Below are 27291 nucleotides of genomic sequence, written 5' to 3' on the forward strand. Positions count from 1 at the left end.
AACATAGTGCCAAAGGGTTTCTTTAAATAATGAATTTGTGCACAGTATTTTAAAACCAAAATATTCACAGGTTCACACTTCATCAGACATAATCTTATTATAACTTAAAAATGCGATGTTCTCTTTCTGTCCCGGTTTTGTTCCGCCACACCAGATGCATTTGTCGGTTTTGTTCTGCAAAACATTGCTGACAAGTGCATGGCTCAGCCAGGCAGATTATCAGTGGAAATCTTCAGTCCAACTTCTTTATTTCCCCTCGAATCAATGTGGTGAACAGCAAGACGTGATTGATAATGATATTGAGATTGATTGTCTAAATCCCTTCCCACAGTTCAAAGTCCCCAAACAGATAGTATATATACATGCAATTCAGTGCAGAGATAGGACTTGGCAGGAGCTGCCAATAGATAAGTGAAATAGGGCCAGAGTGAAAAGGCCTATCAGTCCCTAAGGGGCTTAGCTGCAGGATTCTGAAGCTCTAAACTGGCCGTGGTAGAGGGAGATAGTCGACATTGGTTTTAAATTACCCAAGATTGCCTTGTGGTTTCAGTCTACGGGGACGCCAGCAGACAAGATGTTTGTTAAAACAAGTGCAGACATTGAGGCAGATTGGGGCGAAGAGCAGACCTGCGATTTCCTAGCCAGACAGAACAGGTTGGAAGGCTGGTAATTGCAGAATTGGCAGGGAGGCTAAGGAGGTCTTGCAGCAATGATATCTGCCACAGGGACTGAAGCAGTGGTAATGGTGGAAAAGGGCTCAGTATCCTCACTGGGAGGACATTCTATCTGATGCCATGTAAGCTACAGTACAGCACAATAACAGTACTCATTTGCTTGCATTGTAACATGGTATATGTAACTTTCTCAAAATTACTGGGTAGAAAATGACCAATAATTATGTTGTAGCTGGTAATTATCGTATAGGTGCCCTTGTGTGCAAGGTGCCATCCATGTTCAGTACCGCAAACTTCTGAGTTCATGCTCATGACTTAAAACCTGAGTGATAAAGACAGCAAACTTAGATTAGCAGCAATCATCTACAAAAATAAACCAGTTTAACAAATGCAGTCTCTCAAGCAATCAAACCCCCCCCCCCCCCCCCCCTCCACAAAACAGGATGGAGCAACGTCAATTACAAGCTCACCAAGAAGCTGTATTTTGAACATGTTCAAAAGCACCTTACTTTTCATCTAATGCCTTGCCACAGATCTGCTTTTTCAATATTCCATTTTCACCCTCACTATCCTTCCCACACTCATTCACTGGTATTCAGAGCACCGTGTGTATAGCACTCCACTACAGTACCAAACTTTCACACACACAGCTTTTAATGCTGAAAGTTTACTTTTGTTACAGGTGCAATAACAAAAGGCCTTTTAAGTCTGACTTGAAAATCTTTAGGAGAAATTGGCTCCAGCATTGAGGGGTTGAGGTATTGATTCTGGCCTCTGGCTCAGTCCAGGAAAAGATGGATAGATTTCTTTGAAATGCACTCTGCGTGAGAATATAAAGACTATTGTGTGTTCTCACTCAGGAATAAATTGTTTCATGACATATCTAGGGCCACCTTTTTAGCTTCAAGCTGCCTGCTTCTCTTGAAAGGAGAATGTTGACAGGGTGGAGCACATTCATCTGTACTCCCAGACTAGAGAGAGGCTTTTATTGAAAGTTAAATCTCCTTCAGAGAGTTGGCAGCCTCTCGTTGGGATATCTATTTCAGCAGCTGTCGAGGCTGATTATATGGGGGTTGTGCCACACACTGGCAGCGATATAAACCACCTACAGAGAGAAGGACTATTATGATGCTATTGATTGATGCATTCATCTGCATGCATGTATACAATCGCTTGACTCAGAAACAACCCCTTTTTATTGATGGCATGCAACATGTGATTGGAATTGTTTTTGATTCACAATGGTCGAGTCACACACAAGAAAGCTTGTGATGCTGTATAATCTCTGTAGAACAAGAGGCTTTAATGTTTACCTCAGGACAGAACAGTTTCACACCAGATCAATAACAAGCTGCGGGTGTTATTGGAGAATTTCCCAATACTGAAGTCTGATACCAAGGGTCATGCAAATTGATTTATTGCTTGTTCACACCCTGTTATCCCATCTAAATGGTCAAAATAGTGCAGCTAAACCAATGAATGTGGATGATACTTACAATTCAATATTGACAATGGAAAAGCAGTATTGGTGCATGTCTTTTTGCAATTACGCCCTTCTGTTCTGTTTAGCCAGAAGCAAGAGCTTGTTCCTCCCACTGTTTTCTGATATCAGGTCCATAGCGAATCAATAGTCTAAAAGTAGTATACAAGTATAATTTATTTAAGTGTCATTATACATTGTCATTTGGGACTGGATTTGTAATCGCTCTGCTAAAAGTAAAGTTTTTGTGCCAACTTTTGGCATTACACACTGCTGAAAAGTGAAATTAGTCTTCTTGGGACTGAACTGTAGGTAACCAGTGGAATAACATATTTATGATATAAGCAGTATATCTTGTTAATCTCCTATGTCTCATCTATCTGAAAATGTACTCAATTGAAACTGAATAGTGTTTTTAGTCTAATGTATTTTGTATTCAAATTAACTGAGCAACAAGAGAATCATTAATAGAACAGAACTGTTAATGATGTCTTTTGAAGGGGATGAATCCTCTCATTTTTTCTGATTTATTATTTAACACAGAGTTGACATTAAAAAAATGTAAACCTCTCAAAATTAAACAAGGAATGGGCTCTACTTAATGCGTATTCTTTTTGATGGCTTTTTTTTTTCCTCAGCATTCGAAATTCTCCATCCTCTCTCATCACCCACTGATTCAGAATACATTTCACTCCTTGCCAATGCCATCGATTTGAATATCAAACACCAATAAAAGTCACCTCTTTGGGTTTGTTTGAGCTCCACCATGCTGTGAGAGGAAGGTGGGCGGCGAGGGGCAAAGGATCTTGGAACTATTGAGTCAAAATGGAATGAAGCCAGCCGCCATGACGCTGCAGCCAAAGACTTGTGTAAATGTTCTCCAAGTTAAATTTTGGCAACACAGACATTTTTATTTATGTACAGAAAAAAGTTGACTGAGCATGAAGTACATGCTCTTTTTCAGCGACGCCTTCATACTCCTAGTTTCATACAGTCAGTCCAGTGAGGTGGAGGAAAACCATAGCTTCCTACTGGTGGCCACTGAACAGCTCTAACTGAGCTGTTGGGGGTTAGTGCAAGAGCCTTGCTTAAGGGCATGTTGGTGGTGATTCATTAGGGCTTCTAATTCAAGTTTGCTCACCCAGCTTCTTGGCTAGTCTTGGAAATAAGTCACCTGTTAATGCTAATCTACATTTAATCAACAGTTAACAATACAGGTTGTACAGACTGTGTGTCTGCTATAGGTGGATTTATTATAGAGTTGCCTCCAAAGAATGATGAACTAACTCTCACTCTATTTATCAAAGGCAGTTAACAGCAGTTATGTGTTGATGAGATGAATGGTGTAGGAATAATGGAAAAATTATTGTACCTTACATATATGGAGGTAAACATTTTGTTAGATGAATATAGACATTTTAGCAGGTTTTAAGACATACCAATAATTTTTCGATATTAACAGACATTGACAAGTACAGATTCCGCATAGGTCCATGGTTATGAAAATCATGGTAGAATTTGAAATAGTAATCCTAATAGCCTCATATAACACCTTTCAAAATACATTACAAAAGGTTTAACAGGGCAAGATAAAAGACAAGATAAAACAACCAGTAAAGAATGTCAACACCTGATTCATCATTGGGCATAATAGTAAAAGTTGAATTAAAAGGTGAAGAAAATGTTTTCAGTTGAGTATTCTGTAATTAAGACAAGAAAAGTAAGAAAATATGAGATCTAAAACTTGTAAATGGAAATTAAGATTCCATTACAGTTTTGTTTTTTATGGTGGTGTTACAGCAACAAATGCATGTGACATTTTGACTCGTCAAGCACAGAAAAGCACAGGTGTTACTAAAACTTTAATGAAGTATCTCAGTAGGCAAACACAGTGTGATAGTGAGCCAGTATTCACAATACCAGGACGCAAACTGAAGCAGCTAAATGGAATTTGGCCATCATCAATTTCATTATTAACACCTGTAAATTTCCTATTGTGACTTGTCAAAATGTGTTCCCTTTACCTTGGAAGTTGGAGCTGGGAATGACATCAGACCCGAGTTGACCACATTCCAGTACAATAAGTTGGAAAACCAGTTCTAGCCAGGTTAGCCATTGTTAGCAATATCAGTTGATAACAAGGCATTACGCAGTATTTTGCGTATACAAACACTGTAGCAACATGTCCACAGATGGAAGTTGGACAGTACTGTGTGTATGACTGATTTAATGAGACACAAATAAGACAGAAGTGCTAATAAACCATATATTACTACAGCTTTCACACTGTTGACGCATGGAGCAGCCATCTTGGATTTTTAGGCCAGGGTTGGTGAAGTTCTTCCAACTTTCCAAGTCGGAAATACGACTTTTGGGGCGTTCTAGTCGAAATTTCCGTCTAGGAACTTGGAAATTCCAACTTCCCAGTTCAAATGGAACGTGCCATTTTTATAAATTGTAGCAAGCTAGCTGAAAACGACTTCAACACAGCTAGCTTGTTAGCTTCTAATTTATATGGATAAGTTAGTAAATTATAATGACTTAAGGGAGTTGAAAGGAAAATTCACTGTTTAGGTGAGAAGATTCAGTTAAAACTGGCATTACATTAGGCAATGTTTGACCACTAGTAGATAGACATAATCAAAAAACAAACTCATTATAGTGAGCTTTTAGCATATCAGTTTGTTCTGGCTAACATATTAGCAAACAGCTACATATCATGTCTAGCATAAGCTGAAACAGAGCAAGATGGACACACCTTAAGAGTCTGAACTTTTTGTGTTTCAAGTAAGTCCAATATTTTGGAATGTTTTAGACACACTTTGATGTGCTAACTCATGAGAAAAAAAAACATCTGTCTCTCTTTGGCGTGCTACCTATTTGACTTTCTTCACTTGTTTATTCTCTCTGATGTTTTTTGCTGAGCAGGTAGCTAACATTCAGGAAGTTTAGGTAAGCTTATATATCTCATCCTAATAGGTCAGACTGGTTGCTTTGATGATTTGTTAGCCACCAGGCATTACATTTCTGGACAAGCTCTCAACCATTCCTCAGCCTTTTTACCTGTGATACTTTGGCAATCCCTCCCTTGGCTATGTCCACCCCCTCAAAAAAACAGACAAAGCAGCAAATATATCATTAGCAGCTGCCCTATGGAGGTGGATATTAATTATCCTGTGTTCTCCTCGTTTGGCCACTCATTTGCACATGTACTGTAAATGTCAACAGAGAGATAAATGGGAAAACAAAAACCCCAGCTCGTAGCCTTTATGCAGCAGAATGTCAGAGGGAGCTTGTAAGATGAGATATTGGTTTTGGCCTGGCATGGATTCTGGCTCAAAGGCCATTCCCAGCGGCAATAAAATGTGTATGTCATCTGTGTTTAGAAACTTATTAGCAATGTGCGAGTAAACGTTTTCAGATTTACAATTTGGATTCATTTCTTGCAAGGAGAAGGGTCATATGCTGTACATCTGTTATCAAGAAAGAACCAGTGTAATTGTGTATCTGAAACAGCATAACATCATTTTATGTAGTTCTTCTCTAAGTCATCTTGGAAAACGACCTCCCACAGTGTAAAAGCCACCTTTATGTTTCACATTTTTTTACTCAGTATGAATTCTTTTTCTGCCACATATTGTTCTGACATGCCTTTTTTGTAGATTTATGAGTGGATTGAAAAGCACTTTGGGGGGAAAAAAGCTCAACTCTCACATTCTCTGCGTGGCCTTTAAGGTGCGAGGAATAAAGGAGTATTTGTATTAATCGATCACACGCCAAGCCTGGTTGAAGCCTGGCCCTAATGGTTGCTTGCTGTCATTTTGCAAGCAGCTTGTAAAAAGGATTAGAGTGACTCTGAGGAGTAAGGGCGCATGAACAGCAAAGTTCTGTGGCCGGCAAGGAAAATAAATCAATTTATCCCTGATGGTGGTGCAGTTTGGGAACATAATGCCTAACGATGATGGAGTTTGGACACTTCATACTTGTCATTGTGAAATTGGACTGCCGTGTTGCTAATGATGGTAATGTATGTTGTGCCTCGCCTACTACAGTAATCCTTCACTCGGTCTCACTTAAATGCATCTCATTGTCTGGCATATTGCATTATGAATACCACTGGGAAAAAAGAGGGCGAATTTAATTTATATATTCATTCATTTGAGCACCAAGTTAATGGAAAAACTGTATAACCATATAAATTTCTTCCTTTTGTCACAGGCGATTGTAACTTTGAGAAGCCGCTGGCAGCATGTGGATACAGCCAAGGCAGAGACGATGACCTTGACTGGGAGCAGGCCAATACTAGAGAGAAGTCTTCATCAGATCCATGGATGCCCTCAGGTAAGGATGGTGACATTGGCTCGGTGAAGAAGAGAAATGATGATCCCATCACCATACAGAGAATACCTCATTGCAATAGCCTGGCTATTTGAATGTCTGTCTTCCATAAGAAGTGGTATTCTGCACTTAAAGATTAATTTCACATATAGGAATATTATTTTCTAAATAGGAAGAACTCATTTGTTAAAAAGGTACTCAAGCCAGTGAATGAAAACATATTAGATTAAATCATTACAAAAACACACAAACACAGTGGCTGCATTTACATGAGCTAATTACTTACAGTTCAAATGAAGCTGTCTAAAAATAAAGATTGTATTAAGTTTATTTTTTTCATGCTTCAAGAAGGGAAATTAGAAAAAAACAAAACAGAATACAATACACCTTACTTACTTTGTAGAAGATGATTAAGAGTGTCCTTGAAAATAGTAAATATTAACAAGCTCAAAAGGGCGATCTGTATATGAAATATTCTGATTATCTTAAACATGCAATTAATTTGACAGGACATGTAAATGATATGTTTTGAAATGCAGGGAAATTTATCTCAGAATGGCCAGTTCAAATGATAATTAAGGTGTTTACAAGACATTTTTCTGATTAGGCTGTGAGTCTGATTATAACTGGAATATACTATAAGATTTAATACTACTACTATAGAATATTATAATAAAGCATAAAATATAAGAAAAATAATATTTACACAATCGTCTCCAAGAATTCCAACACTATTTACTTCTCTTTTATTACAAATGCGGGGTGTTCATACAACCTCTTCATTCCTCCACATGAGTATCTATCACACAGGATCTTTGGGACAATCTCATGAACTAAGACTATAGCGACATTTGATATTAAAATACATTTTAATTAAAGAAGTCTTTCTGGCAGCCGCATATTGAAATTCATTAAAATGCTTTCTCTGCATTTTAAGTCTGTCGCACACAATTTGTCTCTTTAACGTTCCATTGATTGCATATATTTGATTTGAAATGCAGAGATATCACCAACACTGAGCAGAAGGCACCTAAGGAGTTAGACTAATGGAATGACATTTTTTCATGTTATAACAAAGGTAGCGTTGCAAGCTAATGGATATTGTTTTCCTCTCCTATCTGACGACTAATCTCACAAAGGCTGCATCACGGATAGATTGCACTGGGCCCCGTCAGTGACAGAGGGGGAATTAATTAGCAGGCCCTCACTAATTTTAAGCAGCCAGTGCCCACACCTGTTTGTGTGTACATCAGGATGATGTGTGTTGAACCACCCCGGAGAAATAACCTTCTATGGAGGGGGGAAGCATCTACTTTCTCCATCGCAATTGATTAATGTCGGGACACATGGAGGCTGAGCAAAGGTTACAGCGAAATCTGGAAAAGCCTTGACCTACAAATTAACACCTCGCGCATGGTCTAAATTTAACATATCTGATTAAAATCCCATGTCTGGTTAAGAGGCGTCCCTGATTGTGCTTCCTAGTCTGAGTACACTTCAGATAGGCTTGTTTTCTACCCGTGTGTCTTGAATTGTGCGTAATTAACAGGTTGCAGCTCTTTCTCCATTTCTCAGTGTGAGCACTCAACCTGCCGCGCGAAATTGTAATCTCTCCTCTTTGACCGCATTGAAAGGGATGTGAAATGTAGTGTACTTGACGGTTGAAATTGTTTTAGGGCTACTGGAGAGGGGGTTGATGGGTAGAAATGCATTTAGGTGAAAGCCACACTAGTGGAAAAGCTATCTCACCTCTGATTGCTGTCTCACTCTCAACCTGTACTTATGAATCTTCGCAAAATGACCTTATCATACTCACAGAACAGATTGTTATCCTACCTGGTGTGCAGGGATGGAAATGGAATTGAAGTAGGGTCCAAACAGAAGGCATTACTACCTGTAACACTGTTAATATTAGTTATAGATTCTGTACAACTATGGGTATTCTTAATATAATTGTGAATATATGCAATTACCACCTTTATTTATGTCCAATGCCAACAATCAGTGTCAGTGCAGGAAGTTGTGTCCTCTGTGTAGCCGGGCAGAAAGTAAAGGGTGTGGGGGCTGGGGTGGTAGATGAGTCTGTAGCACATCTGACATTTTCTAGAGTTCACATTCCGTCACAGACCTGCAGAAAATGTTCAACTTTTATTAACCGTGAACACGATTTTCCCCTAAGCTTAAGCAAGTGTTTTAGTTGCCTTACCCTATCCACAACCCAACCATAGGTCATCTGCCATGACCATAGTCCTTTCCAGCTTTAACCATACTGTAATTGTCATGCATATATATTGTATAAAGAGATAATTATTTAAATGTTAACACTGGACATAAGAAAACATAATCCATGATTTCACAGAATCTGAAAAAGAGTCTAGAAGAACTTGTCAACATTAAAAGCTGGACAAGACATCAGTTCTTCAAACAGCAAAGCAAACCAAAGACCAAACTGGCCTGATTCCATCCCAGCATGTAAATAAAAGAAAAGCAAAATGGAAGAGGAAAATGAAATGCAACAAGGAAAACAAGCCCTCTGGTCACATGAAGATGAGACGAATAGTGCCTGAAACTCTTGGTTGTTTACAACGATCCACTCCCTACCTAATTGCTACGTCTGGACAGAGAGTAGCCTTGTTTATCCCTCCCCACAGCTCTGATTGCATGCTTTGGCTTCTTTAGGGTGGCTCAGCCCAGTTTTGAGGCACTGCATGTCTGCACGTCTGCTTGGGCGCTCCATAGTGTGTTCCCTCTCCCGAGCCAACTGGAGAAACCCCCGGCAGAACTGTCACTGTCACTCGTGTAATAACCAACAATCCTCATCTATCCTGGACAATGATAATAAAACCATCTCAGCCAAGACAATACTCATTCAACCTTGGAGAATGGAGCTGGATGCACTTCTGTCAGAAGCAGACGTTGACTTGGACTATTTGAAGAGAAAATGACCATATTTGAATCAAAGACATTGTATCATGTCTTAAAAAATGATCCCTCTAGTTTCCACCCTACGCTCTGTTGCTTTAGGTTACTGTGGTGCGTTAGTCTCAGGGAAGAATGGATGAAGCTGACTTGGTGTGGAAGTTTGCAGGGTGGTGCTATGGGGGGGAGGGGGGTTGTCCAGATGCCATTAAGAAGGAAGCTGTTTTTAGTGAGCCCCAGCTGGTGCAGAGACTGCCTCCTCTCTGATGGTGTCATGGATGTTGCCAGCAGTAGGCTGCTACTCCCTGGCTCTCCCCTGAGACTCGTTCTGGGGAATAATGGCAAGAGGAGGAGGAGAAAGAAGGTCCTCTAACTGAGATTAATTAGGGTTTTTGTATTATGCTAGGCACAATAGCAAATGCAGCTCCAACTAAATGACTTATTGTTTTATTCTTAATGTCTGCTCTAAATATGTTGCAAGAGAAGAATTGAATGTTTTTGTCTCACTCTTGCACAGGGTCTTTGTTTTGATAGCACGCCCTTGGTCGATAATGACACGTAGACAATAGTGAAGGATTGGCAGAATACAGTTCTTCATAGGGCAAAAGGTGATCTTCTCTCATTCTTGTTCTTTCTTGTCAGGTTTATGATGGGTTAATGCAAATGCAGCTCGCTCTTGAACCCAGAAGGATGCCTTTCTTAGTGCGTGGCTGCTGCATATGGATAAGGCGGAACATTTTAAAAGGCAAACTGTTCACCTTTTTGACCATTTCAATCAGGAGGTAATGAATTGACACAGCCCCTCCACCTCACCTGGATAACCAGTGTTGTTTACGATGCTGCATGTGCTGTTCAAATGAAAGAGGAGAAGGATAGCCACTTAAAATATGAGAGGAGAGAACACCCACTGACTGAAGGACGTCAGAAATTTAATCAGAATTTAAATCACATCAGCAAAAGATGGGATTTGCTGTTGAGGAAGGAGGCCATGTTGTCAAAATAAGCTAATTGCTTTTGAGCCATTCACAACATTGTGTAAAAAATCACACCTTGCACAGCGTTGGCAAGGTTGTGAGGTTAAGGAGAAACCCCATTATATGATTAGGGGACGAACCAGAACAGCAAATTACGACGTCTGATCAATTCGTGAATTAATTCCTGAGGATGACAGACTGCAATTTCCAATTTTGCATGTTTGTGGGGTTAAGAAGTGTACCATGGTCTGACCAAACAGGATTTCACCCATTACTATAAACAGGATTATGACAGCACACTGCACTGTTGTGATGGAGGACATATTTGCATACTGTATCTTTTCCCATTAGTGTCCATGGTATGTACAATTATGGCTAATGATGCAGCTAGGTGGCTCACGTGAACACTCTCTGTTGTGTAATGGGTTTGTATCAGGCAAATGGGCCATTATATGACCCATTTATTGCAGTGGAGCATCAATAGTGTGTGCTGCATATTAAAATGACATATTAAGCCATTAAGAATTGCTGTTGATTGACATGCAGCAACAAAGGATGCTGCCACGGAACATAATAAGGGTCAGTTGTTCCACCTGACTAAAATGACAAGACTGAAACGTGTTTTGCATAATGGATGGTTTTGGGTGAATCTGTTTGACACTGTCAAAGAGGCCTGCCAGGTCTGTCATATGGAGAGCCCAAACTTATTCAGCGTTATTTTATCAGGCCCCTTTCATGTTTCAAAGGACACAGGGAAAAGTTCTGGAAAATTGAGTGGAGGCCACGGCTGTTCACATTAACAGCCTAACCCTCACAGCGAGAGCATTTTTGATTGGTGGCAGCCAGTGAGAATAGCCCTGTCTTCATTGACATTTCCGAAGCGGCAGCCGTGCTTTTCTGCGGTAGTGACCTCTGTGAATTTTATTAGCAAATGAGACCTGGAGGGTTTGGGTTTAAAGAGCGCCCCTTCATTCTGATTTCCCCCACATAATGATTTTCACAGAGTTCAGGACCTGAATGGAGGAGAAATAATGAGCGCTAGTCATTATTGCAAATTATATCCTCTGCTCAGACCATCACTCAACTCATAATTAATCTAAATACCTTCAACCTATAGACTTTGATGATTAGGATTAGACAGTACCCTATTTCTGTGAACTAAATTATATCAGACTATATTCACATTAAGAAGACTTTCCTACCTTTTTTAAGAATAGAAAACTGAGTGAAAAAAAGAAAATGTACAAATGTAGCCACTTAACCAGCTCAGGGTATTTTGCTACATCATGTTCACTGTCCCCACTGTGAAATGCTTTTTATTTGGCTATTATGTGAGAGTGTTTTTTGAACATTCATATGTCTTTAAGGAAAATTGTAGTTACATATGACTGGTTAGTCTTTTCGCAGTAGTGTCTTCCGTAGTAGTTTTTCCTTCCTATAGTCAAACAAGAACGCAAGAGAGCAATAGAAAAGGGTTAATAGGATTCATCTGACATTTGTCTCAAGTCACCGTTCTCTGTCTACTTCTCCACCAACACTGAATCTCCACTTGATGGCTAAAATAACGACAAAGACAGACAGACTTTAAATACATGAAGCTAAAATTAGAATTTGTTGTAATCCTAAAAAGCTATCATTTCTAAATTGAGTTTGATTGCTTCATGAAAACAGGAATTCATAGCGTATATCATTATGTTAGTCTTTCAACGGATTATGGTCATTACACTTTTTGCCTGTTTCCTCTGGATAATGTCAGAGGAGTTATGCTCAGAAGAATAGACTTTAATGAGCAGGACCCATTGCTTCGATAGAAATGGCCACCAAAAACATTTTATTGAAAGACATTTGGTGCTAGAACCCATCAAATGAGAATGTGTTTTATGTTGCTACATAAGTAATTCAGTTCTTTAGTGATTACCAGCTTTCTATCAGCTTCTTCCCTTAGCCAAAGGAACTTTTTTTCCCCATATGGACTGACACAAGCTGTGACCAACTTCCAACTGGCTTGCCAGTGTGAGTGAGCTGACAGGGCGAAGGATTAACCTAATGGAAGCCTTCCACTGGAGTATGTCCATGGTTCTCTCTGTATGGCTCATAATACCATTAAACCACTAAGGCTGTTATTTTGGATCACTTAATGTCCAGTTGAACCTGAACATTTGTGGGTTTACACTTGGAAAGACTTTATCCTAGTAGAGGGCACTTGGTAGATCTTGTAAAACCTCACCAACACCTACCAGATATCCAACTTACAAATCTGCAGCCATAATGGTTTTGGTTTGTTTATTGACTATTATACTTCTCAGTTTGACTTTCAATGAAAATACCACATAAATTTAATGCTTTGTAGCAGCCAATCAGAAAGTTCTGGCTGTTCTTTCATAGTCTCAAAAAGATAACTAATGACAGAAATCCTCTGAAATTGTCCAATATATAATTTTGGCTGCAACCATATCTAACCATATTTTTTGACACCTTCTCATTTATGGCTTCTGACAATTAATTGTCTGATAATCAGTGGATAGTTAATGTTTTTTTGTGTAGCAGCCTTCGTTCATGGACAGGGTCCTTGTTAATAGCTTCTAAAAGATTATAATTTAATGAAAGTCACAGATTTTTATTTCAGCAGTGTGCCCTTCATTTCTGAAGAACAGCAACATGAATGTATGTAGCATCTGCAGGAGGAACACTTCATCTTCTACTAATTCATTTTTCATACCAGTCTCCATGTTCTCCATGTTCAGCCATCATTGTAATGGAAGGTGAAGGTGGCCTACATTGGAATAATAATAAATCTGTTCCTCTGAATACCTTAGACAATAGCAGAGCCCTGGCCTTTACGGAGTTGCAGAGACAGGCCTTGAGTGTGCAGAGAGCTCTCTATTTTTAATTGGTCTTGAACATGCCATTGTTAAGGCACAAGAGATATAGAAAGAGGAAGAGAGCAGGAGAGAAAACACCCTTGTGCATCACTAGCACATTAGCACAGCACTAACACAGTGTCATTATAATTTGCTCTTAGTCTTGCTGGCTAATTAGCTTGTCATGGTGCAGCAGGTCCTGCAGAGTATGTGGTCATTAGGCCCAAAGAGCATAGAAACTGAATGACAATCAGTGTTCTCCTGTTATCTTCTTCACTTCTGTTAGACAGTGACAATGACAGCATTATGAGGCAGTACACTGTCACTTGAGATACTTTTACTTATGTTTATGGTGGTCAATAATGAGGGAGGGAAAGACTTTTTCCCCTTGTTGTATTTGGGTTCATTGACCTAAATCAAGACAATTGGTGGGTCTCAAATTTGGTGACAGAAATATCACAGTCTCATTGCTAGAGTTCTGTGATCTTCCTGATAATATTAGAGCACAATTACCTAGATAGAAATACAAATGTGAATATTACAGAATGTCTTCCTCTCTAACGACCACTGCATTCAACTTTATTAAATAAGAAGTTACTTCTTACACAGTGTACCTTTTGTTTTATACATTTTTCATTAACATGGTAGTAAAAATGTACAAATGCTGCTTGAGGGATCAGATATTTTCATCTCTAATTACCAACAAAGAGCACTGCTGTGCATAAATCTCCTGTGCAACACTGTCTCAATATGGCTGTTTGAAATGAATAGTAAACAGCCTGTTTTAATCATAGAGGAAAGCAGTGGTGCCAGCATCTTTGTCTTTGTAACATGAGCTACAACTGAACAATTCATCAACTGATTATTAGTGCTGGTTCGTATCACACCAAGGGTTGCTGATGCTTCAAAGGGAAAAAACAAGAATGTCCTGGGCACCTGAGCAGATGGCTGAATGTTATTAAAGAGACCTCAGAGCCCTCATACAGAGCCACCTGACTGAGGTTGGACAAACAAGTGTCTGAAAGTCGATCCTCCTCCTGCCCTTCTACATGTACCTTACACAACTTCCTGCATAGCCTCAGAAATAATTAGCTTCAACACTTGAATCAGAGACAAACTGAAAGTGAATAATACATTAAAAAAGCTCCAGGAGAACAACAGTATGTTGTTCACAGTAGTGAATCATACCAGAGTGATCATGCTGTGCTGGAAAATCCATAACATAGAAAAGCCACAATCATAAATAACTAATCACAACTTGGAAAAAGTGCCTTTTATTACAGTAAACACGGCAAGATATGATGAAGAGCCCTGTAGAGCACATTTAAACTTTAACACTTCACACCTCATACACTTCAGTGAAACCACAAAAACATACAAGTGACACCACACAAGTGCACCAGTGAAAGCCATGTACACACATGCGGTTAAAATAACTATTAATACTTAATTAATTAACTATTGACACTTGATTGGGATTTTTGGCTGATTACATTTATCTACTTATTTAAATTCTTTATTTATTTGACAAAAATATCCTAACTCAAGGTCCACTTGGGAGCTGTTTACAGCACTTTCAACAGCATCCTCCTCAGCAGATGTAGTTTTCTCAGTTGTCATGGAGATAGTTCCATAGTCCTGAAGTTCCATTCTTAGGTCACAAGGTGACAACTGAGCTATCTCCATGACAACTGAGCAAACTACATCCATTGACCAAGACCTCAAGATGATGATGATGATGATGATGATGATGATGATGATGATGATGATGATAACAACAACAACAACAATAATAATAATGCTAAACAATAAAACACAGTTACAAAGTGCTTTACATTAAAAACGGAACACATTTAAAACACAAAGAGATTAAAACAAACAAAAAAGCCATAAAATATAAATGAATTCACTGAAAATCAATTTTAAAAAAGTGGGTTTTTAGGAGGGATTTAAAAGACAAAACAGAGTTTACAGCCCAGATCTCCTTAGGCAGATGTAGTTGAAAGCTCTGGTAAAAGGTAACAAGTGGAACTTGAGTGATTTAAGATTTTTTGTTGAAATATGATTCCCAAGATAAATAATGATCTTTCATGCTCAACTATGTTTTTTTTTAAATTTGCATTTCATAATTACTATAACATATTATTGAATAACATAGCCCAAATTACTATAAACAAAATCAGTCAAGTTCTCTTATATTGAACAATGACAATTGATCACAACCAAATTTAAACCTCAGTTATTATTGATATTTAGCACACTTTCTGGCCCAGTCCACATATTCTGTATTCCAGTTGTAGTCCACATGATGAACACTCAACATGCATAGGTTCACCAGCAGTATAGCATGGTTTCAGTGGTTTGTGATCATGGCTTCACTTATGTGGCAGAGTTACTACGAGTTGTTATTATTATTACTATTATTATACAGCCCCTCATAAGAGATGATCCTTACATGACCCAAAACATGTTAAGATCCTTTAAAACAACAACTTGCTTGTACCTGACAAACAAAGCCGGGGAGGCTGACTCTGTGTCATCACAACTCACTGCTTCTCCTCCTCCTCCTCTGCTCCCTCTCCTCCTGTTTCATTGTGTAAACATGACAGAACCCCCACTCGTTATCTGAAGCTGGAGACAGATGGAATTGGTGAGCGTTACAAGTGCAGCACAACAAGACAAGTGGGCAAGCTCGAGTCGTTGATGGAACAAATAGGGTTTTGTGAGAGGCTGCTTGGCTGACACACTCGGGGACCAAGCCTGCTGATTTGGTTGACGTTATTCACCCTTTTTAACACCATATCTGAGTGAATCACCAGATGTTAAATTTAATGACAAAGATGCACATCCACTGTGGTTCAGCTTTGCCTCACTTCTTGCCTACATGTTGTTTGCCTCACCTCTAAGCAAAATGTTTTTTTCAATCATTAACACACTTCCAAAAAATGTATTTCAACATTAAACTGAGTGTTTTTGGCTGTGTCTCAAATGCTGTTACGATTTGTGCCATCTCATTACCAAGCCAAGCTAAATAGGATGGTGACAAATAGAATGTGTTCTGCATCTCCTTGAAAGTTTGCCAATATAATAATTCTCATTGTGTTTTATTGGCAAGAGGGGAGAGAATTAGATAAACCTTTAATATTGAACCGAAGCGATAAAATCTAAATGGGGCTTGCTTGGCAAATAGATTTTTTTTTAACAATCTTTTTATTGATTCTCAAAAAGAAAAAAAACAAAAACAACTCAGTACCATACACAGAGCATTTGCATATTTGGTCAAGGAAACGATGCACAGCATTCATCAAGTCACCAGAGCACCGAAGCACTAACAATGGTGTTGTACATGAACAAAATAATCCCTCAGCTCAGTCAATTATCTGCATGCCAAACTGCACGTAATTCCTATAAGATTCAGTGGCTTCTCTCATTTTCTTATGAAAAGATGATACAGTATCTCACCTTCTCTAAAGAGACAGCATCAGATATCAGATTTCCATAACTGAAGAGAAGGAGAATCATCCCCAACCAATTTCGTCATTGTAGTCTTTCCATCCAACATTAAGAGAAAATGAGCTGTTTCTTTGTGTACCTTCAGAGAATCTGGTATACTTCCTAGTAGGCGTAAAAGTGGGCTGGGGAGCAGCTGTTGTCCTATCACTAATTTATTTACATATTGCCTTCCAGAATAATTGAATTTTTTGCTCTCCCAAAGACAAGGTAATGTAGTTCCAATAGTTTTTTTCATTTGGGACCAATTGGAGAAGCTCCTGTTGTATACTTACTGTTGAGTTCATAGGACTTGGTGTACAATCCTGTATTGTAATCGGCAATCATTCCTTGAAACGCTTCACTGGGTCATCAGCTGGACACCCTCCTTCCTTGGCGTTTTGTTGCTAGGCCCATGCAGCAACAGAACTTAAGGAGGATCAGTCAAGTCCAGGTTTCTTTTTAGTTTTTATATACACTGATTCTGGGAGTTTTGAATCCTCGATGGATTTATTCAGAACTCTTTATTAATCTTGCCTTTCAATACTTTCCCTGATTGGAGAAAGGATATACTAGCTGTATCTATCTCTAATAGAGAAATGGGGCCTTCCAATAGATTAGCTTTGTAATCCTGATATCTGTGGAATAGTTAAATTGTTTAAGAAGAGTCCTTCCTTGAGTTTATGGTCAATCTCTGAGCTACATGATTTCTCACAGAACCTTTTAAATCTAACATTAATCTGATGGTTATTCATTTAGTGTTGATTATTCTCACCCTCTATAATAATTGAAACATTAGATTTTACAGGGGCATTCCTTGTCAAGTGTGCCAACAGGTGATTTGGTTTGTTGCCAAATTCAAACAGTCTTTGTTTCGAAAATAGAATATCCTTTTCTGCTTTTCTCAATGTCAGATTATTCAACCCTATTCTGGTTGCCTTTAGCTCAGTTAAAACATCATCTGATTTTGTTATATAATAATTTTCTTCTGTGTTATTTTCTTTTCAATGTCAATTTGTTCAGCTACACACTCTCTTTTTTTTTTTTTGGCTTGTATATGAAATAATCACGCCTCTCATATAAGCTTTATATGCATCCCACACAATTCTTGGGTCAATCTCATCTTTGTCATTAAATTTTAAAAATAGGTCTGTTTGTTCTTTCAAGAGTTTACTAAGTTGTTATCCAAGAATAATCGTGTATTCATCTTCCAAGAGAATGAGCGTTCAATAGGTCTAAGAGGTTGTATTAACACAGTAACAGGAGCATGGTCTGAAAGAGCAACATGGCCTGTATATCTGAACGCTCTATTAAATGGGTTAAACATCTTGATACAAATATATAGTCGATGCGTGATGCTGATAAATGAGACTGAGACTGAAATGTGTAGCTTTTTGACATAGGATTTAAATACCTCCAAACATCCAGAAGATCAAATTCCTCAGTAATGTTTGCATTTTTGGATTGGATATTTTGGGGGTAGAAATCTACCCAATATGGGACACAAACTACAATTAAAATCACTTCCTATTATAATGTTGGAGCAGTCTGTCTCATTTTGGACATCAGGAGTATAAATATTTCCTAACAAAACATTTTCACCATATAACACCCCTTTAATCTAAACAATTCTTGGCAAATAAATTTTAACTTACTAGTGCAGAGCCCGTTCAAAATGTGCCTGTTTTGAACAGGCCGGGTGCTTGGCCCCAGGTATTGCTGCTGCAATGCATAGAAAAATTAATAGCCTACAGTTGATGTGAATGAGCATATAAGCCAACAACATGAAAGAAACTAACATTCTGTTATACACAGATGTTATAAATAATAAGTCATCTAATGGTAAATAATGTATGTATTTTCTGTACCTTCAGGTCAGATTTGAGTGGATATGTTTACTCCAAAGATTTGTGCTCTGTCTGTAGTGGCGCTTCACAATCGCCACAGTCTCAGAGCATATGAGAGCATATGAGACAAGCTGGTTTTGAACTGCCCGTGGAAAGTTTTTCCTTTGTTTTATGCGTGTAACTACAGTCATTGTGTATTGGGCTCTGACCGCTTCCAAAACGCGGGTGACCTACGCTCAACCATGTACCTGAACACCTCCTGTGTCGACACAACAGTTCACTTGCTGCTGCTGATCTGCTAAATGTGCTGATTGTGCTATGTTTTCTCAGAAGATTTGTGCTTTGTCTGTAGTGTAGGTAATATTATATGCTCAGTTGGTGTGGTCTGGTTAGGTGCTAATGTGAAAGGTCTCAGCACAGTCATTTACCTGTTTTCTGCAGACCCTTTTCACAACAGATATTTTGACTTTCCAAAGCAGCACAGATGTAAGTAATAATGCTAACGATGGCTCCATTCCATTAGATGTACCAGTAAGCCATGTCAATCACTGATTATGCACAATACCAGCAACTGGAACTGGCTCGTCTAAATGGAGTGCAGCCATGGTTAATATTATTAATTCCACCTGCACTTTTCCTGTTTTGACAAGTAAAAATGTCTACAGTGAAAAGGGTCTATTAAACCTATATATATAAACCTCAGGACCTTGCCAGTAATAATCTGTAATTATAAATAAATAAGTAAAGAATCTCTCATAATTGTCTATGAGATCTTTCTGTTCTGTCAACCACCTGCCTCTAAAAACCAACAGATCCAAGTTAGTTAAGTTTCCAGAGACAAAACAGGGTGAAATCCATACATAAAAATAAATACATAATATTGCAGGTCTTATTCAAGTTCTCAAGGTATTTTAGTACTCACTGAATACCACATTAGCTTTTGGCATCTTACTTTAAAGATACATCATGTGATTTTCTTATTCCCACAATACCACGTTTGGTTGGGTTAGTTTGGAGAAATTTTGTTATTTGGAGTATTATTGAAGAATAAGCTGGTGAAACAGGGCAGTTGTGTATCCTTACATCGACAGATAGCAAATTGTAATGATGCAGTGTCTGGGATTACATGGAAAACAATACCTGCTGGTGTTTTCGCATACATCATATGGCAATGATGAGAAAAAAAATTTAAAAAAACAACAAAAAAACTCAAATAAGTTTTCTAGTTTATTTAAACACACCTATAGTGTAGGACAATACACTGAATGATTATAGCAGGATGTTTTACTACAAATACGTACTGCTTAAACTGATGATAGGAATAAAACCTGTAGTGCCTCTATTACTCCTAGCAGGTTAAAACAAAGTGCAGCAATAATTTGTTTTACCCAGAGCCTGATAAATAATCATATCAACTAACGACATAAAAATGTCCTCCATGTTGCAGGTTCAGCCTTCCTGATGGTGAACACATCAGGACGCTTTGCAGGGCAGAAGGCCTTACTGCTGACACCCCAGCTGAAGGAGAATGACACCCACTGTGTTATTTTCCACTACTATATCGGAGGCAGAGACAACAGCCACCCAGGCCACCTAAATGTCTATATCAAAGAAAACAACAGCCCCATGGGGATGCCTGTTTGGAACGTGTCTGGTCCAGCCTCTCGTTCCTGGGGACAGGTAGAGCTGGCCATCAGCACCTACTGGCCCAACTTCTACCAGGTGAGGAAATGTAGTCTGATCCTAGCTCTCTTTTGCATAATGTTTCAACAGAAAACTAGGTTGCTCATTGTAAGCAGCCTTTATTGTTCAGCCAAAGTCATTAGAGCCTGTTCACTGGGTGGAGCAAGACAAATTTATTATTTGAGAAGGCCCAAACAATCGCACAATAGCCCATTCAAAACACCTAAGATTATTGATTTCTCGTGCTACCTCAGTATCCATGGTAATCTGTTCTCTCTCCTTCCATCTGAGCCAGTTCTCTTTTTCCATTTCTGAAAACTCATTTTCACTTACCAGTGCACATGACTGCTGGCCGGGGCAAGGTGATTTCACACTTGCCTGGCTATTAGTCTTCGCTGGGCTTGTTCCACGAGTCCACCAAATGTTAATTGATGCAGAGAGACCCCTTAACCTCCCAATGGGAGACGGTCCCTTGGTGAATTATTTCATTATGGCCTAGCAGGGCTGGTCCACAGTGGAGCAGAGGGGAGTCATCCTGCCTGCTCATCATATCCACCCTGATAACTTAGTTAACAAGGGACACCGCTGAGTTTCTCACTGCTGAATGCAAGATAGGAGCTTTAATGAGAGGCACATGAAGAGGTGGAAGGCAACAGTTGAAAAAGACAGAATGTGCTGCAGCTACACTTATAGTTGCTGCTCACTGACGAAAGGATGATGACCTTTGTGTGACATAACAATGCCAAGTCAGTCTGGGCAGGTGTTTTCAGGATGGCCACTCAAGATTGAAGGAGTCTGACTGTAACAGGCATAAGCATCAACTGTCTTTGACTCTCTTTTGAAATTAAAAAAGAAAACTTGACACTAAGCTTTGCCCCATGAATTTGAACCGCTTCGACTCGCATTACTGCTTCAATGCAATAAGGCAGTGTACACCCTAAGCTGCATGTTGCTTTTGAATTCTATGTGAAATTCAGTGGCGGTTTAACATCCTGGTATGTTGTTTGCTGTTTGTTTCAAGAAATTTCTGCATGTACAGTAGTCTGAGCATAAGACCCAAAATATGACGCATGTGCTTTCCAATGTGTTCAGGGAAATTCCCAGCATCTGTTGCCTTTCAAACCCCAGTGGAAGGTCTGTCTCTGTTTGTAACTGTTCCAGGCCCAAACTGACAATATGGATAAATGCAAGGATGCTAATGATCTCAGCGCCAGTCTCAGTGAAGAAAAGAGACCAATGCTTGAAATTGTCACTAATTAACAACATAGCGCTAATTATAGGTATCTTTAATTGCATAGTAACCTACGCAATTGTCAAAGGGAAGCCACCTGATACTTGGAAATTATTTTTTAATTACCGGTAAGGCTTTTAGTCATCATGAGCCTTTCAGCCTTTGATAATTACTCTTGTGGCAGGTCATCCCTAAAACTTTTAATTGAGATTGTCACACATTTACAAAACTGCTGAAGCTTGTACAAAACACTATAATTGTCAGTAAATGAAAAGCATAATCTATATATGCCCTGCACATACCGTTCACAATACTGTATATACTCTGTGCATAAGATGAAAACCCATTACCTATCCTGATATGCAGTAGTGCACCAATGAGAGAGAAAAACCCAAATGTCCTCATCTATCTTGATTTCAATACAGTAGAGCCTATGGCAGAGCTAATCAATCCTGTTGTAATGTAGTACTTAGCCATGTCCCATAGGGATAGCCAGTGTGGTGATGTAGACGTTGAATGTTGGGTTCACTGTCTGTCTCTCTGACAAATGAAAATGGTGAACTTTCTCGTGACATCAACTGCTTTAGTCCCATGTGAATATTTTCACTCTGTGGGTCAGGCCCAATTATGCACTGCACTATCATTGATGTTGGAATCAATTATATCAGAGCTATTAGGCAGGCTGACTGATGTCTGTTGCACAAACAAAGGATTTCAATTAGAGAGTGGGGGCCAGTTCATTTGTCTGGTGGCGATATATGGAGTGGTTGGCCTTTTAATTTCCTTTAAATTAGCCTGTAATGAGGCCATAATTGGCACCCAAGACATTCACTTTCATATTTCATGAGACAAAAAAAGAAATTTATAATTAGACAGCCTTATCTGAAGGCATCCTGCCTCCCAGATGACAATGGTAACTATCTCCGCCTCCACATTCCTAGGCTACAAAAGGAATCTCAGAGATGTATGTGTGTGTAGCCTAGCTACAGCTTGCAGGACACAAGTTTCTGGTTGACACCATATGTGGAACATATCCATTAATGTACACCTTTCACTGGAAGATATACGTTTATATTTAGGGAGTAATGGCATGCAAAACATGTGTAGTGGAAGTGTGTGGTGTAATAGGTCTCTGCACCACACCCTGGGTTTTGGGAAGGGACTGGCATTCTGTTTCCCTTTTTATCACACTGCAGACCAGTGAGTACATAACTCTGACATTCTGCTGGGACACGCCCTCTGTCAGGGCTTAGGGCCATTTGTTTTGCAGGAGAATTTGACCCTTAAAATAGGGTCATGTTAGTCCTACACAGCACATTTGTGCTTGATTTTTGGAATTTTTTGTTGTCAGATATAGTTACAAGCATGCCAACCTAGTAACACTAGACACAGAGCAACTGTGAAATGCAGCAGCAGTACATTCTCATAAAAGAAGTGTCCTTAAAAGCCTTATCAAAAGGTTGTTTCACCAGAAGTACAGGGGAAAAAATTGTATTTTCACTCTTACCTTTTATTTTCTATAGCAATGCAAATAGTTTTGATGGATTTTTTTCAGGATTTGAGATTTATGCATCACTGTTACTAAATATTTACATCTGCTAACTGCCAGGTGTAACTGTTATGTCGCTTACTAAACTAAGTAAAAAAAAGGTAACATTAACTTGCTAATGAGTAGAAAAGTGAATAAAAGATGTGATGGTATATCCTGAATAGATCTTATATTAAATTTCACAAAAATGCACAATATACCTCACATTGCAAAACATTATGTCAGTAATGTTAGAGTAAATGGCCGAATAATGCTTGCCAGGTTAGCGTAGACATTTCACCCTCATTCTACATGAATACTACTAACTATGAAACAGCACACATTTCTCCATGTTTCATATATAAATAACAGTTGTTTTCTAGCAACCAACTTATACATTACTAAAGTCGTCACCAAATGAGACATTTCTTAAGGGTAAACATTGTATTGAGGTGAAGGCAAAAATATCAGTGAGGCAACTTTCAAAACCTGGACCAATAGAATAAGATGACTAGATAACTAGAGATAAGTGAGAAATATGCTTTTGGGGAATTTGGGTGAATTGACCCTTTAAACATTTATCAGATGTTAGGTGTCTCACCCCCCGTACACAATATGCTTGTCACAGACTGTGCTAATCATCTGAAGGTTCAAACTTAATTTAACACTTGCATGTCATAACACCTATCAACTGTGACATATTGTGGAAATAATGTCAGTGGCCTGCAGCTGCGTGACCAGCTGCAGCCCGGCTAAGAGCAGATCGCATTAGCAAGAGCTAGACTTCACTGTGCACACAGGCAGTCCCATTCAGGTGCTATTTGAAGACATGTGCCCATTTATCATTGGTGTTATGAGTCTTCTCTCTCCTCCTCAGATTGTGTTTGAAGCCGTAACCTCAGGGCAGCGTGGTTTGCTGGCCATCAAAGATGTCATGGTCCAGGGCCACCAGTGCAGTAAGTCCTTTTTCTCTTCACCATAAAAGAATATCATCAACAGTCATTGTCCTTTCAATGACACCCTTCCAAATACCTTTGTTGTTGTTGTGTTCAAGGCCTCCTAGTGAAACAAAGGGCATTCAAAGACTATGCTACAGTCAGTCCAAAGTGTAAACCTCCTTCCTCCTAGCTCCCTTAAGATATATGAGTATACAGTTGACACACTGAAGTGTGCTTAGGATATAATGTTGGAGTGGCTGTGTTAAATCTATCCTTTGAGAGATGGGAGAAATACTGCAAAAAAAAGGGAGATGAAAAACAAATACCACCATACAGCATGGTGCTGCTTGTGTTTGGATTCCACTATTTTTCTCCTCCCTTAAGGATATTCAGTAAAGCATCTCATCTTTCAGATGTGCAGAGTTCTGCTACCCTTACTGAATATAAGTACAAGCACTTCAGAGTGCAGTGCAGAGCTAATGAACATGTAATCACTGGCATATTTAGAATTTTTCTGCTTCAGCTTTTGGGAAAGGCTGCTGCTGTGAGTACAAGGATGAGGGCTCTTCATGATTCCACATGTCTATGCTTTTGAGTACTGAGAGTCATGTTAGTCCATATGGCACTCCTTAAGTTTATACTAAGAGGTTTTCACACTCTGCAGTCTAAGTCTAAATCAATACCCCACAGGTTTTCATCAATTGATTTATACCTTACTCTACCCCTCATAACTGAAGTATCAAGCTCTGATTGTTAGGCGCTAATGACCTGGTAACCATTTGAAAGCGGCCGAATTCCTACAAATGTTATGTCAATAAGATGGATTTATATAGCAATAGGTGTTGCATATAAATGCATTTGAGTAAATCAATGAGGCCTTGCGACGTGATGAATGTTTAAATGCGTAAAAGTGTGAGCGGATCAATAACCCACTCAGTGGCAATTGGGTTTCTTTGAGTGATAAGCAAAGTGATCAGAGCGACTCCTCAGTGAAGCACAGCCAATTCATTTTCTATTTATACAACCGTGTGGTATATCTAGCACAAAGGTGTGATTATGCCACTGGGTGGTCTGCTTCTCCTTCTATCATTAAAGAAGACATTAGCGAAAAGAAAAATAGATTTGTCGTTTTTGGTACTGGATGGATTGACAGGACAAAGTTATAAAAGAGGTGTAGTTCAAAGACGAGGTTATATAATATTAAATAGAAGTGAAAGTCTTGATGATGAAAGTGATAGAATTAGCTTTTGCCAAGTCTTTAGAGATTTGGTTATGTTTCGAATCAAGGTCGCTCCACTGAATTGCCCTATTTTTATATGCAGAATAGCGGTACTAATCAAAAATGTTCTACATAAGTTACTTTCTGTGGACTATCCCAGGCAGTGAGCATACTGATAATGAGCACGCTTGGAAAAGAGAATAATGCTTTTGGAAAAATCCCCTCGATAAATGAAAGGATGCAGTAAAGAGACAGCAGAAACAGGCATTTCTGGTAGATGCAAGAATGGCATCTGGTGTCTCATTTTAAGGATTTAGGTGGAATGTTCCTCACAAAATGATGTTGGCCTCAAGCACAGAGGACAACATAGAAATAAAGAACAGTGTCCATTCAAGGCTACTTCTTCAATCAGATCTCCAATTTTACATACAAATCTTGGCACAGGAGTTACGAGGTGGGTAGCACAATTTGTGGATGAATTGGCACAGTAGTGATGCAGGCGTTGAGTGGCTACTCTAGCAGCCAGTTCTGGCAATTCACTCTCATAAAGTACAAACCCATTTTAGGCAAGCTGAATTCTGAATCTCAGAATGTAATCTTATGTAACTTCTATGCCCCTGCCTGATAAATATTTACCTTTTTATCTTAGTGAACACACCACACTTCCTGACTATAAAGGGAGTAGAGGTCAATGCTGGACAGACTGCATCTTTTCACTGCACCGTCAATGGACGCAAGAGGGATAATTTCCGCCTCTGGCTTCAGGTGAGAATCATTTTTACTTTTTTCTTTACATTCTAAATCAGAGGCTAGATCTTCTTATCTGGAGTCAGCAGTGCTACTGTTGTGCCACCAGGTATAAGAAGGCTGCAGGTATATGTAATCTTTAAATGGGAAAACAGAAACGCAGCATTTAATGTAGCAGTTTCTCCAATGCTACATACATAAGATCAATCTCTGGTTTTAGGGCGATGTAATGGGACAGAGTGCACAGTAAACTCGGCATCCACACATTTCTCTGTTCTGTTTGTGTCTTCGGGTTAGGCTAACCCATTGTTGCTAACTTTGGAGCTAACACTGTAGTCTGTACTGTACATCTACTGCCAGACTGACAACTCACTACTAACCTTTTCCTCTGCCCTGCTCGCATCCACCGTCACTTCTCTGCCCCTCGCTCTTTCAATGAGAACCAATGAGAATTAAGTCGGACGAGAGCATATCGACCAACTAATCGACCAGTCGACCAGCAGACTACAGCCCTATGTTAAAACTGCCTTTCTATTAGTGTATAATGCACATTGCCTGATATTAGAAAACAACAGACAAGGTAGAAGAGAACATGTGCAATGGGGGGTTAAATCATATTCATTTATTTTAAATCTCTTTATATTGTGGGAACTTGTCTTGCATTATTGCTTGCTTAAAGTTCTTAAGGAGCCAAAAGCTAATGCCTGTCTGCTAGCCTCACAACCACTTTTAACAGTATTTTTTCAGGAAATACAAGTAGTTTCTGTAATTCACTGTATAAATCATTTGACAAATTCAACAACATTCGACAACATTCACACATGCTTTATTGTGCCTTTGTGTTTGAGATTTCACCTGCTCACCAGATTTCCAGAGGCCTCTTTGTCTGGGAGGCAGGGGATTATAGTTGTTTCAGATCACCGCAGTATGGTCTTAACCTATATAGATGTCGGCTCTGTGGATACTGTGTACTATATCCGGCACAACTGGGCTGCACAGCAGTCTTGAATTGACCTTGTTCTGAGCAGCAAAGGTAGTGCATCTGGCAGACATAACCCTGCCGGCTCTGCTGCTAAGCACACTGTCACATATGTGATCAGTGGGAGCATGACGCTGGGTAAAGGTCCTCTGCCAGGTACTCCATCATTTTAACAAACATGTCCTCATTAGCACAGGAGCTGGAAAACAAACATTAAGTGAAGTCCCCCGATGACAGTAATGAAGAAATATTTCTAATGAACAAATGTCCCCCATCTGCCTGCTGTGAGGGGTGACAGCTGGGGAGAGCCCACTGTGTTTTTGTGTGTGTACATGTGTGTGTGTGCGCGTTCCTGTGTGATAAATGTATTCCTACTATCAGCCA

The 27291-nt window shown here is 39.2% G+C and overlaps 1 protein-coding gene across 8 annotated transcripts in view; it reads left to right on the forward strand.

Moving 5' to 3' along the window:
* LOC122993732 (receptor-type tyrosine-protein phosphatase mu-like) overlaps window positions 1-27291 on the forward strand; it is a 160945-nt gene that overhangs the window by 35928 nt on the left and 97726 nt on the right. For all 8 annotated transcript variants that reach the window (XM_044368129.1, XM_044368128.1, XM_044368131.1 and 5 more), the window contains exons 2-5: window positions 6373-6495; window positions 20030-20304; window positions 23902-23980; window positions 25831-25946. In XM_044368129.1, the coding sequence (XP_044224064.1) occupies window positions 6373-6495; window positions 20030-20304; window positions 23902-23980; window positions 25831-25946 (593 nt within the window). The remainder of the gene's footprint in view (window positions 1-6372; window positions 6496-20029; window positions 20305-23901; window positions 23981-25830; window positions 25947-27291) is intronic.

Source organism: Thunnus albacares, chromosome 12, assembly GCF_914725855.1.
Source record: "Thunnus albacares chromosome 12, fThuAlb1.1, whole genome shotgun sequence".
Taxonomy (NCBI): Eukaryota; Metazoa; Chordata; class Actinopteri; order Scombriformes; family Scombridae; genus Thunnus; species Thunnus albacares.